The sequence below is a fragment of the Belonocnema kinseyi genome, chromosome 2 (assembly GCF_010883055.1).
Source record: "Belonocnema kinseyi isolate 2016_QV_RU_SX_M_011 chromosome 2, B_treatae_v1, whole genome shotgun sequence".
Taxonomy (NCBI): Eukaryota; Metazoa; Arthropoda; class Insecta; order Hymenoptera; family Cynipidae; genus Belonocnema; species Belonocnema kinseyi.
The window spans coordinates 67831589-67846736 of NC_046658.1; the positions used below are offsets into that span (position 1 = coordinate 67831589).

Sequence of the window (15148 nt, forward strand, 5' to 3'; positions counted from 1 at the left end):
AAAGGATTTGTCTGCAAGCATAATAAAACCTAACATACATCAGGCATGATAAAAAAAAGGCAGAGTTAACAACTTTATGAAAATAATTTTTTTATTTATAATAGTGATGGGACTTTACACAAGTTAGATTCTAAATTTTCCTTCGTACTTTAGGTAAGAATTCCGCAAAATACGATTTTATACTAATATCACTTTACAGTGAAAAAAAAGTGATACAAATTTAGACTTCGGATTAGGTTCTCTTGCCCTATTGGTCGAAAATTATGCTGGCATTGTAGTAAAAGAATAGAATAATCTAAAGAAAAGTCTAGAGGAATGAAAAGCCTGAAAATTTTGTTTGCTTTTAAATTCCGAGTTCTGAAATATACTCTATAGATAGTGTAAATAAAGGTTAGTAAGTTCACGGCTTATGTTGTGAATAAATATATTCAAGTCGAAAGAAGTAAGTAAACAGAATTGTGTGAAGATACATGTAGATTGTCAATGATTTTCCGAATCTCGAATAGGAGCTGGTGAAAAATGAGTGCATCGTATGTGCGATATTCATTTCAAGGCTTTCTTAATTTAAGAAAGTCAGCTAAAGTTATTTTTAAATCCTGTGCGTCTACAATTACCGCAAAGACTGATATCACCCGATACTTTATCTGAATACTTCCCGTGCATTAAAATACTGCAAAGTATAAATATTATACTCTTCCTGATATTTTATCAATTTATTTTTCATATTCAATGAATATTTAAAAAATAAAGTAACCCCAGGATCATTTTTCCAGGTTGGTGCGAGCGATTTTCGAGAAATGAAAGCAAAGACAAACGAGAACGTGACTCCCTCAAATTCTATTTTGCCTCCATCTTCACTTTCCATCGAAAGTGTAACAGCAGAAAGTGAAACAAACGATAAATCCGGGGCGGATTGCATAGCTCTTAAATGCGAAGAGAAAGGCTGCCAGTTTATTACAGCATGGGATTCAGAAATGCAAAGACATGTATCTGAAGTACACGGACCCGAAGATTTGACGAACAAACCAAAGAAGAAGCCTTTGCCGATGTTAATTCCTCTGAGTCCTGTCAACAACACATTAACGAACAATTCTTCCCCTGTTGGTTCACCAACAACTCTTCTAAAAGTTCCTAGGGTGCGGCTTAGGCCAGAACTTGCTCAAATTGCTAGGGATAATGAACTAGCGAAGCTTCAAGCTAGCAAGGTATTGAAAATGCGTAAAAATAGTGGAGATAATTGTCGGGAGTTTGATAAATTCGTAGTAGAAAACCTCATCCAATTTTATAATCGAAAATAATTCAATATTCAATATTATATTTTTGAATGCAGTTTAATTTTTAAGGCATCGAAGCTAAAAAGAAATCATCATTTTTAACTATAAAATAACAAGGTTTCTGAGATTCGAGTTCCTCTACTGCTATCTTGCAGTTGAATAATCCTTTCTCAAAACAATATGTATACTCTGAAACATCTTCTAACTCTTTTTTCGACGTTCTTTGTTAAACTCTGATTAGGTTGCCGAAGTGAAAAGAGACTTAGAAACCAACAACTCGCTAACATTTCGTCCTGTAGATGCTTTTGAGAGGAAGAACGCCTCCTTTTTCGACAAACTAAAAGAAAGACTTTCGACAACAGCGAGTAATGTTGTTCCTGAAATTGCTTTGACGACCATAAACGATCTTAAATGCTGGTGCACTTTTGAAGCTGCGACTTCTGAGGAATTAAGTCAACACAAACAGACCCATCACACCGCCCTGAGTGTCTCCCTGGGAATTTCTCGTTGTCCAAAATGCAGAAGAAGATGCAAAAGCTCCAGCGATCTTCAAGTTCACATGCGACTTTGTCGCTCTGCAGAAAACAGCCCGAAGAGTTCCAACGAGAATGCGGAAAATGCTGAGAACAATTCAGAAAATCGAGCTGGCTCGTTTCGCGGTGAATATACTTTCCCTGCTCAATCGGACTGGGATTCGAGTTGCGGGGACGCCAATTCTTTCGGAAACTCGGTACGAAATTTTATCCATTTCGAAATCTATTGCATGGAGTTTTCTAATTCTGGTTGGAAATTCCGAACTAAGATCTTATCGATTATTCTCACTATTTAGGGAAAGTTGACTAAATAATAAGATAAGATTTCAAGTTGGAATCTGCGGTGAAATGCTTCTAATTCTTTTTGCAGTATTCCAGGATTCTTATCGTTTTATGATATCCCAGGGAAAATATTTTTCTGACTGGAATTCGTATTGGTATTGAATTTTATAGATTGTTACATATTATTTATTATTGCACTTTTAAAATAATAATTAAACATCTTATAAATAATTATGTTAATATCAGCTAAGGAAGTTTTACTATAAAGAAATAATGACCTTTTTGAAAGCTTGAAAATTAGTACAATTAGACTCCAAACTCGAAATTTAAGACCAGGAAATATAATCATCTCCAAACTACATATAAAAAAGGTTTCAGAGTTGACATTGCAAATTTGGAAAATCATTCCACAAGTTATTGTTTTTCTTCCAATAATACAGCAGCAGAAAAATCGATTTTTGTTTAAGAAGCTACTTCTTGTCGTAGTTCACAAACTCAACACCAGGTTTGCTCTTGTGGAATGTTTTTATACAGATATAGATATAGCGTCAGCTTCCAAAGGTTATAATCGTAATGGCAGGACAAGAGAGATTTCGGAGAAAAAGAAAACAATTTTTTCCTAAAGTGAGTATATAGTTTTCATCATTTTATAAAGGAATTGTTCGTCTTTCAATTGTCCGTATTTATGGATAATTATTTTTTGAAGCTTACATTTTTGCAGCGTAATAAACGTAAATGTGTGAACACGCCACGTGAATAATTAAGAAGGCTAAGAAGACGCGAACATAACCTCTTATGGTCAAATACAGTTATAAGATTTGTGCTTTTGAAGGTCTCTTCAGTTTTTATATTCACTTTAAAAATATATTTAGAGGTGCTTAGATTATTTAACACTTATAATTAGAGGAAAATTAAAAAAATGTATAGTTTTTTCTCGTATTTTTATCGGCGGAATCTGCATTTGTTTACCTTTGTGTTTCGTAATTCGTTTCCATGAAAACAAGATTTTAAAAAAACTTTAGACTGTTTCAATGAATTAAATATTTAACAATTATTTTTGATTAATGAAAAAGCAGTTATTCATACTTTATGGATTACTTCCTCATTTTACAACTGGTTGACATCAGTTTTTTTTAGGAAATTATGATTTCTGATGACTTGTGACTTAGCGTAAACAAGGTTCAATTTGATGAAACTGAAGAAAATTGTTGAAATGTGAAAACAATTTTTTTCGTTTATCTTATACTTAATGGAAAGATATTGAATTAAAGTTTAACTAAATTTTTTGTTAATTAAAAATTCTTCCACATTCAGCAAAATAGTTTTTTTTTCTGCCTGTTTTGTTTTTTGTATAAAATATTGTTTCAGAATTCTGACGTTTTTCAGTTGAAGAGAGTTAAAAATTTTTTATGTTCTCCGTTTTGCATTGCTTTAAGACTTCGATTTTACTGAAACTTCAACGCTTCTAAATATGAAACAAGTTTATTTTTAAACGTTTCAGTTTGTACTTTCAAAATATTAATGTTCTGAATTTTTAAAGCTTTCCATTCTTAGGTATATTTAAATTCGTTTACAAAAACTTTTAATATTGTAATCAGAATATAGTTTTTAATTCAAAGTATTTCAGAAGCCCATAAAATCCTTTAATAAAATGTGGACGCTTCTACTTTTTGGTTTTTCAACTAATAATGTAAAATTTAACGCGTACTGTTTTAATGGAAGTAGTTACTAACGCTGCAAAATTTGTTAACTTATAAGAAATAAAACAAAAATGAGAAATTGATTTAAAATACTAGAATTTTTAGCAAATTAAAGATCTGTAGAACCTTTTTAATAATTTGATAAAAAATCATTTTAAAACATTTTAAATTAATATTCCGTGCTGGTTGACTTGTCAATTTTTTAACGACTTTAAAGGAATTTGTATGTAAATATCTTGCATGAATTTCTATAAACCATATGCAGGAATGCACAAAATATAATAAAATTCTAACTATCTTTTAAGGAAAAGAATGTTGAACAAACATATTTACCTCAAAGATGAAGAGAAAATTTCCGTAAAGTCACCAGAAAAAACCTAGGCTATCACAAAGATTTTATATAAAGTTTCAATGCTGTAAAATTGAAAATCTTTTATCTATTTTGAAAAAATTATAAAAAAACTTCTGAAGCTGCTTAATATGTTTAAAATGCTAACATTTCGAACAAGTTTCCCGCCTTTTATTTGTTTATCATAAGCTGACAAATGTGTCAACGTTTTCCTCGTGCCTCTTGCCTTCTTATTCAGGGATGTTGGGTCTTACACGTGCCTCGTACTTTTATTTAGTGGCTCGTTTAACATGTAAGCAGGCACACCATAATTTTAACTTCATAAAATTTACTTAAAAATGGACTACTAAATTATTTGTTAAAACTCACTTAAAACAGTTTGTATGTCACCCGAAAGATTACAAAAAACGATAAGAAATGGATTCTGCAGGACATTTCAATTCAAATCACCAAACGCTTAACGACTCTTAACGAATTTATCATAACTTCAAATTTGATCATAAGTAAAACCACCAAGTACAAAGTTTATTTAAATCATTTAGCATATTTAACGACAAATGGTAAATTTATACGATGGATTTTTGCGAAAGGTGGAGTATTTTTGTCGTTGGTTGAGTAGAGTTGGGATGTCCCTCTTCTAGATTAAGATACTGAAGATGCTTTTGGCAGGTCGAGAATGTTTCTGCAAATTCAAGCCGGCGCAGAGTATTCAAATGTCCTCATTGCCCATTCTGGGCTTCTACAGCAAGCCGGTTTCATGTGCACATTGTTGGTCATTTAAACCGGAAACCGTTTGAGTGTTCTCTGTGCGCCTACAGATCAAACTGGCGCTGGGATATCACAAAGCATATCAAACTTAAATCAGCAAGAGATCTAGCACACACGAGTGCTCGGGTTCTTATGACTGATGAAACCGGTCGACGTAATTACTCCAAGTACAACAAGTATCTCACGCAGGTCAGAAAATCACCCATGAAATCTTCAACTTCATTCATCTAGTCGTCTTCTTCCTATTATTCTCATTCGCTAGAATTTTATTTCACATGATGCTGGTTACTTGACCCAGAAACCAGGAAATGGCAGTGCTTTTTTTTACCACAAACTTTTTCATTAGCTGAAAGACCTGTCCAATCAGTTTAAAGCTCATTTGTTGTCACAAGAAATTATGCAAGTTCTGAAGTTCATATGAAAAATTAGTTTTCTTTATTTTATGCCTCCAGAGGAGTTATTTTGATCCCCCTTTTGAAACCTACTTTGACGTAGTTAAAAACACTTCTTTTTTACTATCTGGATCTTAGTTTAAATATAAAGTTCAGATTTCTTTGTTTATCTTTCGAAAGTGTTTTATACTTGTTTGTACTTCTATTTTATTTCGCGCATGACTGTTTGATCGATAGGCAGAGGCTGGGTAGTGAGGGTTATTTTCTGTTCTCGAATTCTCTTACGTGCTTGTCATTTTGTGTATTTGATTTTGCAAATCATTAATAAACGATCTTGCACTTTGAATCGCAACTCAATATGGTCCTGTCTTAATTTGTATACACGTATTTCTATTTAATTTCCTCCCAACTCAGAGCACCAAAACTATATTGAGACTTGATCTATATGCAAGATTGTCTCCATTAATTAAAAAAATACCTTATTTAAAAACTAATGTTTGTTTATTTTATTATCTATATAGATAGAAGGACGAATCTTAGCAGAGCAGGGAGCCGAAGAACGAAACGTGGAAGAGTCTGATGAACCTCCAAAGAAACTTCGAGTTTCAAATGCAAAGAATTATCTTCAACCGCCGGAACTGACACCAGCGCCGGTTGCGACGTTAAACTCTGAAACCACAAACGAAGGACCTTCAAACGTTCCCCTGAGACCTCCACCTCCACTGAAAGCTGCGAATCGAATTCAGGGTCTCTCTTTATTGAGGAAAAATTCTGACTCTCCGAATAATACATCTTGTTCTATTAGTCCCGTACCTTCTCCTTCACCATCTTCAGGAATGGAGGATTCAAAAAAAACTTTGTGGAAGTGCAAGCGCTGTAACTTTAGGGACTCTAGCAAAGAAGTTGTTCTTCAGCACGTGAAGAGCCATTATGACAATTCGGAATCCACTGGTGATGAGAAGGTGAAGATAGTATATTTTTTACACCCGTTCGATATTCGAGTTCTTCAAAAAGTTGCAAGCCTCACAGACCGGTCCCTATATCCCCTATTGTACCCTATATTTAGTCAAGGGCTCTAAAGTACCTATTTTCAAGTTTTGGCTCCTATGGTACCCTATTTGCAGCCCATAATGGAAGTTTCAACAAATTTATAATAAGATCAAAGTTACTAAGAGCCTTTTAAAACATATCGACAACAGGGAATTCCTTTAAGAAGCAAGTGTAAAAAAAACAATCAGGGTTGCAACACAGTCACTGTTAGTCACTTTTCTTGTAATAAATGAACTCATGGTTTAGTCACTATTTAATTCAGGTCTATAACTATTTATTGTCTTGAATTCTTATGAAATATTTCAGACTTTTTAAAAAGATTCTGATAAATTTGTTATAGATTTCCATAATTTGAAAGGCTTTTTAAGATTTTAAGGCATTTTTAAAACTTACAAGGCATTTTCAAGCGCTTTTTATTTTTAATATTTTAGGGCATTTAAAAATATTCCAAGGAATTTGTTATTGATTTTATTAATTTGAAGGGATTTCAAGCGTTTAAAATATTTTATGATCAAGATTTTTCTAGAATTTCGGCAGATATGGAACGATTTTCAAGGACATATAAGATTTTAAGATATATTAAAAGATTTCCGAGGATTTTAATGATTTTAATTCATTTTGAAACTCTCAATGTATTTTAATATATTTTCCAGGATTTCAGGAAATATCAGCATATAATTTCACAGAGATTTTATAATATTTTCGTAAATAAAAAATGCATTTACGGAAGTAAGCTATTTTGTAGGATTTCAAAGGATTTTAAATATTTTATGGAATCTTAAAAGATTTGAAGGAATTTTTTATTTATTTCAATAATTTGAAGAGATTTCAAAGAGTTTGAAATATAATAGGCAAAATCATTTCCTAGAATTTCGGAAGGCATGGAACGATTTGATACGACCTATAAACATGAATTCTTATTAACTTATCCTGATTTGTTTTAAATTCATTGTAATTCTTTTTAATTTGTTTAATTTATTTGAATTCTTCTAAATTTACTCAATTCTACTCAATTCATTGGATTCAAACCATTTTTACTGTTTTTATTTAATTAAATCTGAGGATCAATTGATAAAATGATTAAAGGATTTGAAATAATTTAAGATATATATATTTTAAGATATCCAAGGATTTTAGATATTTTAGGACATACTAAAGGATTCCCAGAATGTTTTTATTTATTTCAATAGTTTTAAGGGATGTCAAAAACATAAAAATATTTTCGAGTATTTTAGAAGATTTCAAGGCGGTTCCAAGAGATGTAAACAACTTCAAGTGATTTCCAGGGGTTATAATCATTAGGGATTTCAATATTTTAATGGATTTCAAGGAATTTCTTCACAAGAAATGAGGAATTTCGTAGGGTTTCATATATTTCCACATATATTTTGTAATTCATTTTGAATTTGCCCTGAATTTTTTTAAATCCTTTTGAATTCTTTTAAATTTACTCAGTTTTACACAATTTAATGAATTTTTCATATTTCTGAATTTTTTTAATTCACTCGATTGTTTTTTAAATAAGTTTAAAAAAATGAATTTCATCGAATTCTTCTCGTTTTCCTTGATTTCCTCTAAATCCACTCAAATTTTACTCAAATAAATGAACTTTTTCGATTTTTATCTATTTTTTCAATTTATTCGAATTCTTTTGAATTGTTCTGTCGCTATTAGTCACTTTTTTGTTATAAATTATACTTAATCCAGTGGATTTTTTGGAATTTAAAAATATATATTTTATTGATTCTGGTGAAGTCTTTTAACCTCACCTTGAATTCTTAGGCGTTTCATCAAATTCTTTTGCATTCCCTTGAATTTTTCTAAGCTCATTTCAAAGCCTTAAATCCCTCTAAATTCGTTCCAATTTTAGGGAAATCAGTGGAAATATTTTTACATTCTCATCATAGAAGGTATTAGATTTGTGTAAAATTTGACCCCCCAGGTTTTGTCAAATGTCCACGTTTTGTGACCTCCTGAGTCCGAAAAACGGTTTTTTACTAATGTGTCTGTCTGTGAACACAATAACTTTTGAAAAAATTAATCTATTAGATTGGCCTTTGGTACACTCGTTTAGTGTCCTAAACTAAAGATCAAGTTCGTTAGCCAGCCATTTTGCATACAAGCTCAAAAAGTGGGCACAGTTTGAATATATTTGAGACCACTTTTTCAAAAATTCTCTGTACGGATTTTCATCGTAATCAAAAATTTGAACAATTTATCCTAATTACTTTTTTCATAATATCAAAAATTATCAGAGTTATAGCAAATACAAAATTCCAAAAAACACACGAAAATGAACATTTTAGGCCAAATAACGTACGATATGAAAAAAAGTCAAGAGAAGAAAAATGTTTCTTTTTGAATGTCCTACAAGATTATCATTACAATTTTTTGAATTTTTATGAAAAATCCAAAAATTTATATTTTGACAGCATACAAAATTATGAAAAATCCAAAAATTACATTTTTCGGCGAAACTATGCAAAATACGGTAAAAGATAAAGGGACAAAAATTATGGATTTGAAAAAGATCTCCAAATTTGTTATCAACCACTTTTTGATAGGATGTATAGTTTTGGCTCTAATCGTGAAAAACATGATTAACAGTAAAAAACAAAAAATCTGCCTGCTTCGTGGGCACATTCTAATTACAACTTTTGTCATTTAATTTCTTTTTCGTCTCGTGTGTGGGGTTTCAAAAAATTTAATTAATAATTTGTTATTTTTTCATGTAAATACATTCTCATCAGAGAAGGTATTAGATTTGTGTAAAATTTGACCCCCCCCCCAGTTTTTGTCAAAAATTGACGTTGTAAGACCCCTTGAATCTGAAAAACAGGTTTTTACCAATGTGTCTCTCTGTCTGTGAGCACGATAACTTTTGAACAAAATAATCTCTTAGATTGGCCTTTGGTACACTCGCTTAGTGTCCTAAGCTAAATACCAAGTTCATTGGTCAGCCATTTTGGATAAAAATTCTAAAAGTGAGCGTATTTTGAAAGTTTTTGAGACCACATTTTTTCATGATTCGAAAATTCTCTGTACACTTGTTCATAGTACTTGAAAAGTAAAATGTTAATTTTTGAAAGCCCTACAAGATTATCATAACAACTTTTTGAATTTTTTCGAAAAATTGATCATTCAAATTTGATTCAACAATAAGTAATAAAAGATTGTATTTTGTTGTCAAACTATGCGAGGTAGGAAAAAAATTATGAGACAAACATTATGCACCCAAAAATATCTCCAAATTTGTTATTAATCACTTTTTTATAGGACTCTTAGTTTTTGTTTTATTTATAACAAAAAACAGTGAAAATACAAAACTTAAATTTGATTTGTAGTTTCTATTTTAATCGTGAATAACAACATTAAAAATTTGCATTTTTGGTAAAATGACACAAGATATAAGAGAAAGGTTGTTTAACCCAAAAAAATCTAAAATTTGTTTTGAAATAATGTCTTGATAAAACGCGTGGTTTTCGTTTTAATCGTGAAAAATAACATTATAAATAATGAAATTGACTGTTTGAAGAAACGGCACAATATAAATTAAAATATTCATAAGGGCGTATGTTCCAAAACGTAGCTACAAAATTCTCTTCACCTATTTTTTCGTACGACAGGCCGTTTTTTTAACTTTTAGCATACCAAAATTTATCAGTTTTTTTTAGTCTCCAAAAAGGCTTTTTTCTCATTTATATTTTCAAATTCAAAACATGAAAAATAAACAAAAATTATGATTCAGAGTAATAAAAGCGCACTTTCTGAATCAAGAAATTTAATACGCAACCATTCTTTAAAAAATTAAAAACGTAGAAGCTGAATAGTTTTAAGATAATATCTTATAAAATAAATATAATATTTGAAAATATACTGAAATGTACAATTTTCAGTTAGTGTAAACAATTTTAATATAACATTTCCAAAACAAACTTATTTAAACTAACCACTTTCAAAATAAATCAGTTCTACATTTTGTACAATCATAATTCAATAAATTCAAAAATGAGTTTGAAATTAATGAGGGAAAAATCAAAGAAACTTCAAAAGAATTTGATCAAATCCCTCCAAAATTTAGGGTGAGTTTTAAAGACTTGAAGATGAATGAAATAAAAACTTTATCGAATGAATAGAATTGAGTAAGTTTAGAAGAATGTAAACAAATTTAGGATAAATTAATAATAATTTAGGGTGAATTCAACATGAATTGCAAAAAAAATGTTCAAAGTTTTTTAAACAGCAAAATGAAATTTCGTCTGTTTTAATGCCAATGCAAGTTACGAATTATAATGATATACATTTATGGGAATAATATAAAATTTCAGGAATAAACTCGAGTGCGAAGCACGAGATACATGAGAATGTGTTCGTTAAAGCCGAAGGAGCTTTAACAAAAGAGAATTCACAATTATTAAATTACTGTTGTCGATACTTTTACCTTTAGTTTTAAATAGTCTGTGCAGAAAAGTCGAGCGCGTAGCGCGCGAACCAACAGTCGCGCGCCCGAGGCGCGCGCTCAAACTTGCGAACGCAGATTTTTTTCTAATTGACTTAAATTATTTTTAATTTAACTGGAATTTTTTTTAAGTCTTATGAATTTATTCTGAATTTGTTTCCTTTTGAGCTCGAAAAAAGTGCTCGATGACCGTGACAAAAAGTACCCTTTGGTCCCTATATTTTATCCCATAGGGAATGTGAAGCCTGAAATGGGTTAAGTTTGAATCTTCGTTTCAGAATCCATTTGGGTGTGGAGATTGTCCATTCGCAGCTCCAGATTCTGCAACTTTAGCTATGCATCGAGTGCATCATCGTCCGAATTTTGAAGCCATTTTCAAATGCTACCTTTGTCCCTACTACGTTACCACAAAAGCGTGAGTTTTAATGAACAGTTTTCGATTTTGTACCTTTTATAGAAACTAAAAATAACTAATAAAAAATAATGCTTTATATTTCAGAGAACTTTTAGAACATTCCAGACTTCATGGAGAGGAATTAGCAGCCGTTCATCAAAGAAATGTGGAGTCTGAAATATTTCCAGTTACCGCGAGAAAGCAGATGAACCAACATGCAGAAAATGGTAGGTTTCAACTTTAAATTATTTCCACTAATATGAGCTTTCAAATTTCAATTTCAGCTTACAGAAAATTTGTGACGTGACTTTGTTATTTTAGCAAGCAGAAGCTCGAAAGACGAAATAACGCGAGAGCGGAACGTGATGTCGCCTTCAACCTCAACCGAATCTGTAGCAAGTCTCTACAAAAATTCCGAAGTGCCTTCTTTTCTCCTCGACACACGAGAACTTCCAGATGCTCCACTGGTTTGGGTTTCCCGACCCGACGGAACGATTGCAAAAATGTTGAAGTGTCGACACTGTCCCTACGTTTCACAAAGACGAGCCGAAGTTCACGATCATGAGACAATGCACGCAAATGCTTCACTACCAGGTCACCATATCGAATGTCCACAATGCAGTTTTGCTTGTATCAGAAGAGATATCATGGAAAGCCATTCGGATATGCACAAAGGTTCACTAGGTACTGTCCATTGTCTCGTGGACGATACGCGGCCAGATTCTCAACAACTTAGTGACCTGGCGACACTCCTCGGACTTTCGAAACCACCTTCAATGGGTGCTGAACCTGACTTGCAAGATTCCAGACTCGTGCATTGCTGCAGCAAGTGTCCGGCTCGATTTTTGTGTGAAAAGGAATTGAGAATACATTTTCGATATCATTCTACGGAGTTGGCTTACACTTGTCAGTGGTGCTCGTATGCGGCGAGACAGCCGGCACATTTAATGGCTCATCAGAAGGCTCACTCGCCGGAATATCAGGAAAGAACTCGGTATTTGTTGTCGATTTATGGACACTCGCAAAGGCATCCGCCGCCGACGACTGCATGTATAGAAGCTGGGGGTCAGAATTCTGGAGATGGAAATTCTTTGCGTGTTGCTTGGATTGTTGTAGAAGTTGCTGCTACTACCGAGCAGCAGTTTGCAAATAATTTGGCGAACAATGGACCTCGAAATGGCAATCAGGTGAGAATGAAGGTGTTTTTAGATTTATTTATTCAGGGTAGTCTCCTTAGGGTGGGCCAAATTTATACTTGTAAAAATTCTAATTTCAATTTTTGTCGATCGATCTCCCCCCCCCCCCCCCCCCCCCCCCCCCCCCCCCCATCCCATTTGTTCGTTTTCCGGAAAAAGAAATTCTATAATTTTTCACATCATTCAACATTATCTTTCGAAATTAACATGGGGTGTGAAATGATAACAGTTCATTTTTCGAAAAAATTGTAAAAAGAAGTACTTTTTAATACATTTTTGTAAATTTAAGTTTTGTTGCCTCAAGGAAAATTCTCCAAAAATGCAAAATAGTCGTTTTATGTAGAACTCATGCTAAATATGGTACTTTTTAATTTTATTAATTTAAATTATTTTTGTTCCTTAACTGATAAGTTTCTAAATATACTTAAATTAATTTTCAATCGTTTAAACAATATTTTTCCATTATATCATAAAGTTATCATTCTTGTTATTAATTATAAGAGAGCGGATTAGAGCTACTGAGAACTTCACTGTCGAGCGCCGCTCGGCGTTTGAAATTTAAGAAAAATGTATGAAATTATTTTAAATTGAAACCGTGCAACTTCTAAATATATTAGACAGAGTTAAAATTTTTAAAAAGGAAAAGATTTCAAAGGAAATTAAAAGGAATTGAACTTTTATCATTTCTGGATAAAAGCGTTTAAAATTTGATGATTTTTATTTGAAAAAAATTTATGACAGAAGCTTTCAAAATTTACGTTTGAACTAAAATTTTTTTATTTAGACAATTTTCTGGGTGCCCATCGACGTTGAAAACCTAGAAAATCTGGAATTCTTGAATTTTGTTAACCTTGAAAATCTGTAAATCTTGATCTTTTCACGAGAACCATCAATTAATTTTTTTTATTTAAAACAGTTATTTTATTGAAATACGAAAAGTGATTAAAATCTTTTAGTCTATTATGAAAGAAACATCTCGTTTAGAAGGAATCTTGCTGCTACATACAGAGATTTCTAGACATTTTTGTACAATTGACTAATTATTTTATAGAATGCAATTAACTGACTTTAATATTGTGAATAATTCTAAAAGTTTTTAATTTCCTTCCCGCTAATATATAGCGTTAAAGTATAAATTTTTTGTGATATTCAATTTACAAAATATAAAAATTATTAGCTGAAAACTTTAATGTTAATTCAATTTCAGAATTAGAATAATCCATGGCCATATAATGGATTTTTCAAAAGTTTCACCACTCGGTTTTTTGAGTGTACACCAGATTACAGAACATTACTAAAGACTTCAAAAGGTTTCAAAATGTTTCAAAGTTTTAAAAAGGCTTGTACACCAGATTTCAAATATTACACAACAATTTCGCAGAGTTTTTAAAGCTAAGGTGATAAACTTTAATTTACTGAATTGACAAAAATCCGCATTCTTTTTCCGAATAGCGAACGAATTGGGGTGTTCGATTAACATAAATAGAATTTTTACATGTATAAATTTAACCACCCTAGTGTGTCTTGATAGATATGTTATTACTTTTAGGTTTTTTTTTGTAATGATGAATGATCATGAAGCGCTGAAGTGCTTCATTCAAATGTTTCCAAAAAATCTTTGAATAGTTATTAAAATTCCTTGAACCTGTGATCGTACATTCAATAACAATTTTAAAAACAACACCAGGGTGGCCGCTCAACCTAAAAAACGGAAAATTACAGTGAATTTATTTTTTGACCGGGAATCTTTCGGATTCTAGAAGAAAAATGTATCCCACGTTCTATTTTTAAAATATTTAAAAATAATTAGTTGAATTGGCATCTTGTTTAATTATGAAATCATTCAGTTTATAAATCGTAATTCGAAAACCTTTTACTTGCAAAATTTTCCATTTTAGATTTTTGTTTATAAATTAAGGAATTTTAAAACGCAGTCTTGGTAGACTTAAACAATTAAAAATTAAAAGCGTTTGAAATTTAACATTTTTTATTTTAAAAAATGGTTTTTCAACTGTAAATATAAATGAATTAATTATTTTAACAATTGAACTGTACTTGATGTATCAAAAAGTGAACAATAATTGATTTGTTAAAAAGGTTCTAAATACGTTTAAAATTTAAGAATTTCCAGAGTTCAACGTTAAAAATCAAACTACACTGTAAAAAATATTGCTGAAAATTACATTTCGTTCTGTAACTTTTTCCTATGATTGTTGCGGGAAAATTACACGTTTCTTGTAAATTGACAGTGATTATTAAAGGAATTTTACCACAAATGAATGAAATTTACAATGAACGTGTAATTTTCCCACAACAATCACAGGATATAAAAATACCAGTGTTCGTTGTGGGAATTTTACACTAAAGTGTAATTGAAATAAAAATGTAATTTCACAAGGTTTATGTAAGCTCCCAACGATTAGTGTAATTTCGCACGCGGAGTGTAATATGTTTTACAGCAGCGATGTAAAATTGCATAATCCTTGTAATTCCGCTGTTGAACGCTTGATGTCGTTGCGCGTCTATGTTTTGATCTTCTATTATAATCGATAACCTGCGAGTAAATTCAGTGCAAGACTGTGCAAAATTTTGGCGGCATTCGGATAATCGTGGATTGTGCTGGGTTGAACGCATCAGAAAGGCAAGTGCAATGTGTTTTACATGAAAAAAGTTTGTTCGCATGTTTGGCATTCTTGCGAAAAAAATAATTTGGAAGGTTATGGCTGTTCAGGCCGCACTTGTCATAAATTA

General features: G+C 31.6%; 1 protein-coding gene across 2 annotated transcripts in view; it reads left to right on the forward strand.

Moving 5' to 3' along the window:
* LOC117167474 overlaps nt 1-15148 on the forward strand; it is a 32774-nt gene that overhangs the window by 15015 nt on the left and 2611 nt on the right. The window contains exons 5-11 of one of the 2 annotated variants that reach the window (XM_033352442.1): nt 774-1205; nt 1516-2004; nt 4808-5095; nt 5820-6260; nt 11086-11222; nt 11307-11428; nt 11523-12388. In XM_033352442.1, coding sequence (XP_033208333.1) covers nt 774-1205; nt 1516-2004; nt 4808-5095; nt 5820-6260; nt 11086-11222; nt 11307-11428; nt 11523-12388 — 2775 coding nt within the window. The remainder of the gene's footprint in view (nt 1-773; nt 1206-1515; nt 2005-4807; nt 5096-5819; nt 6261-11085; nt 11223-11306; nt 11429-11522; nt 12389-15148) is intronic. The other variant, XM_033352443.1, reaches the window with a different exon arrangement.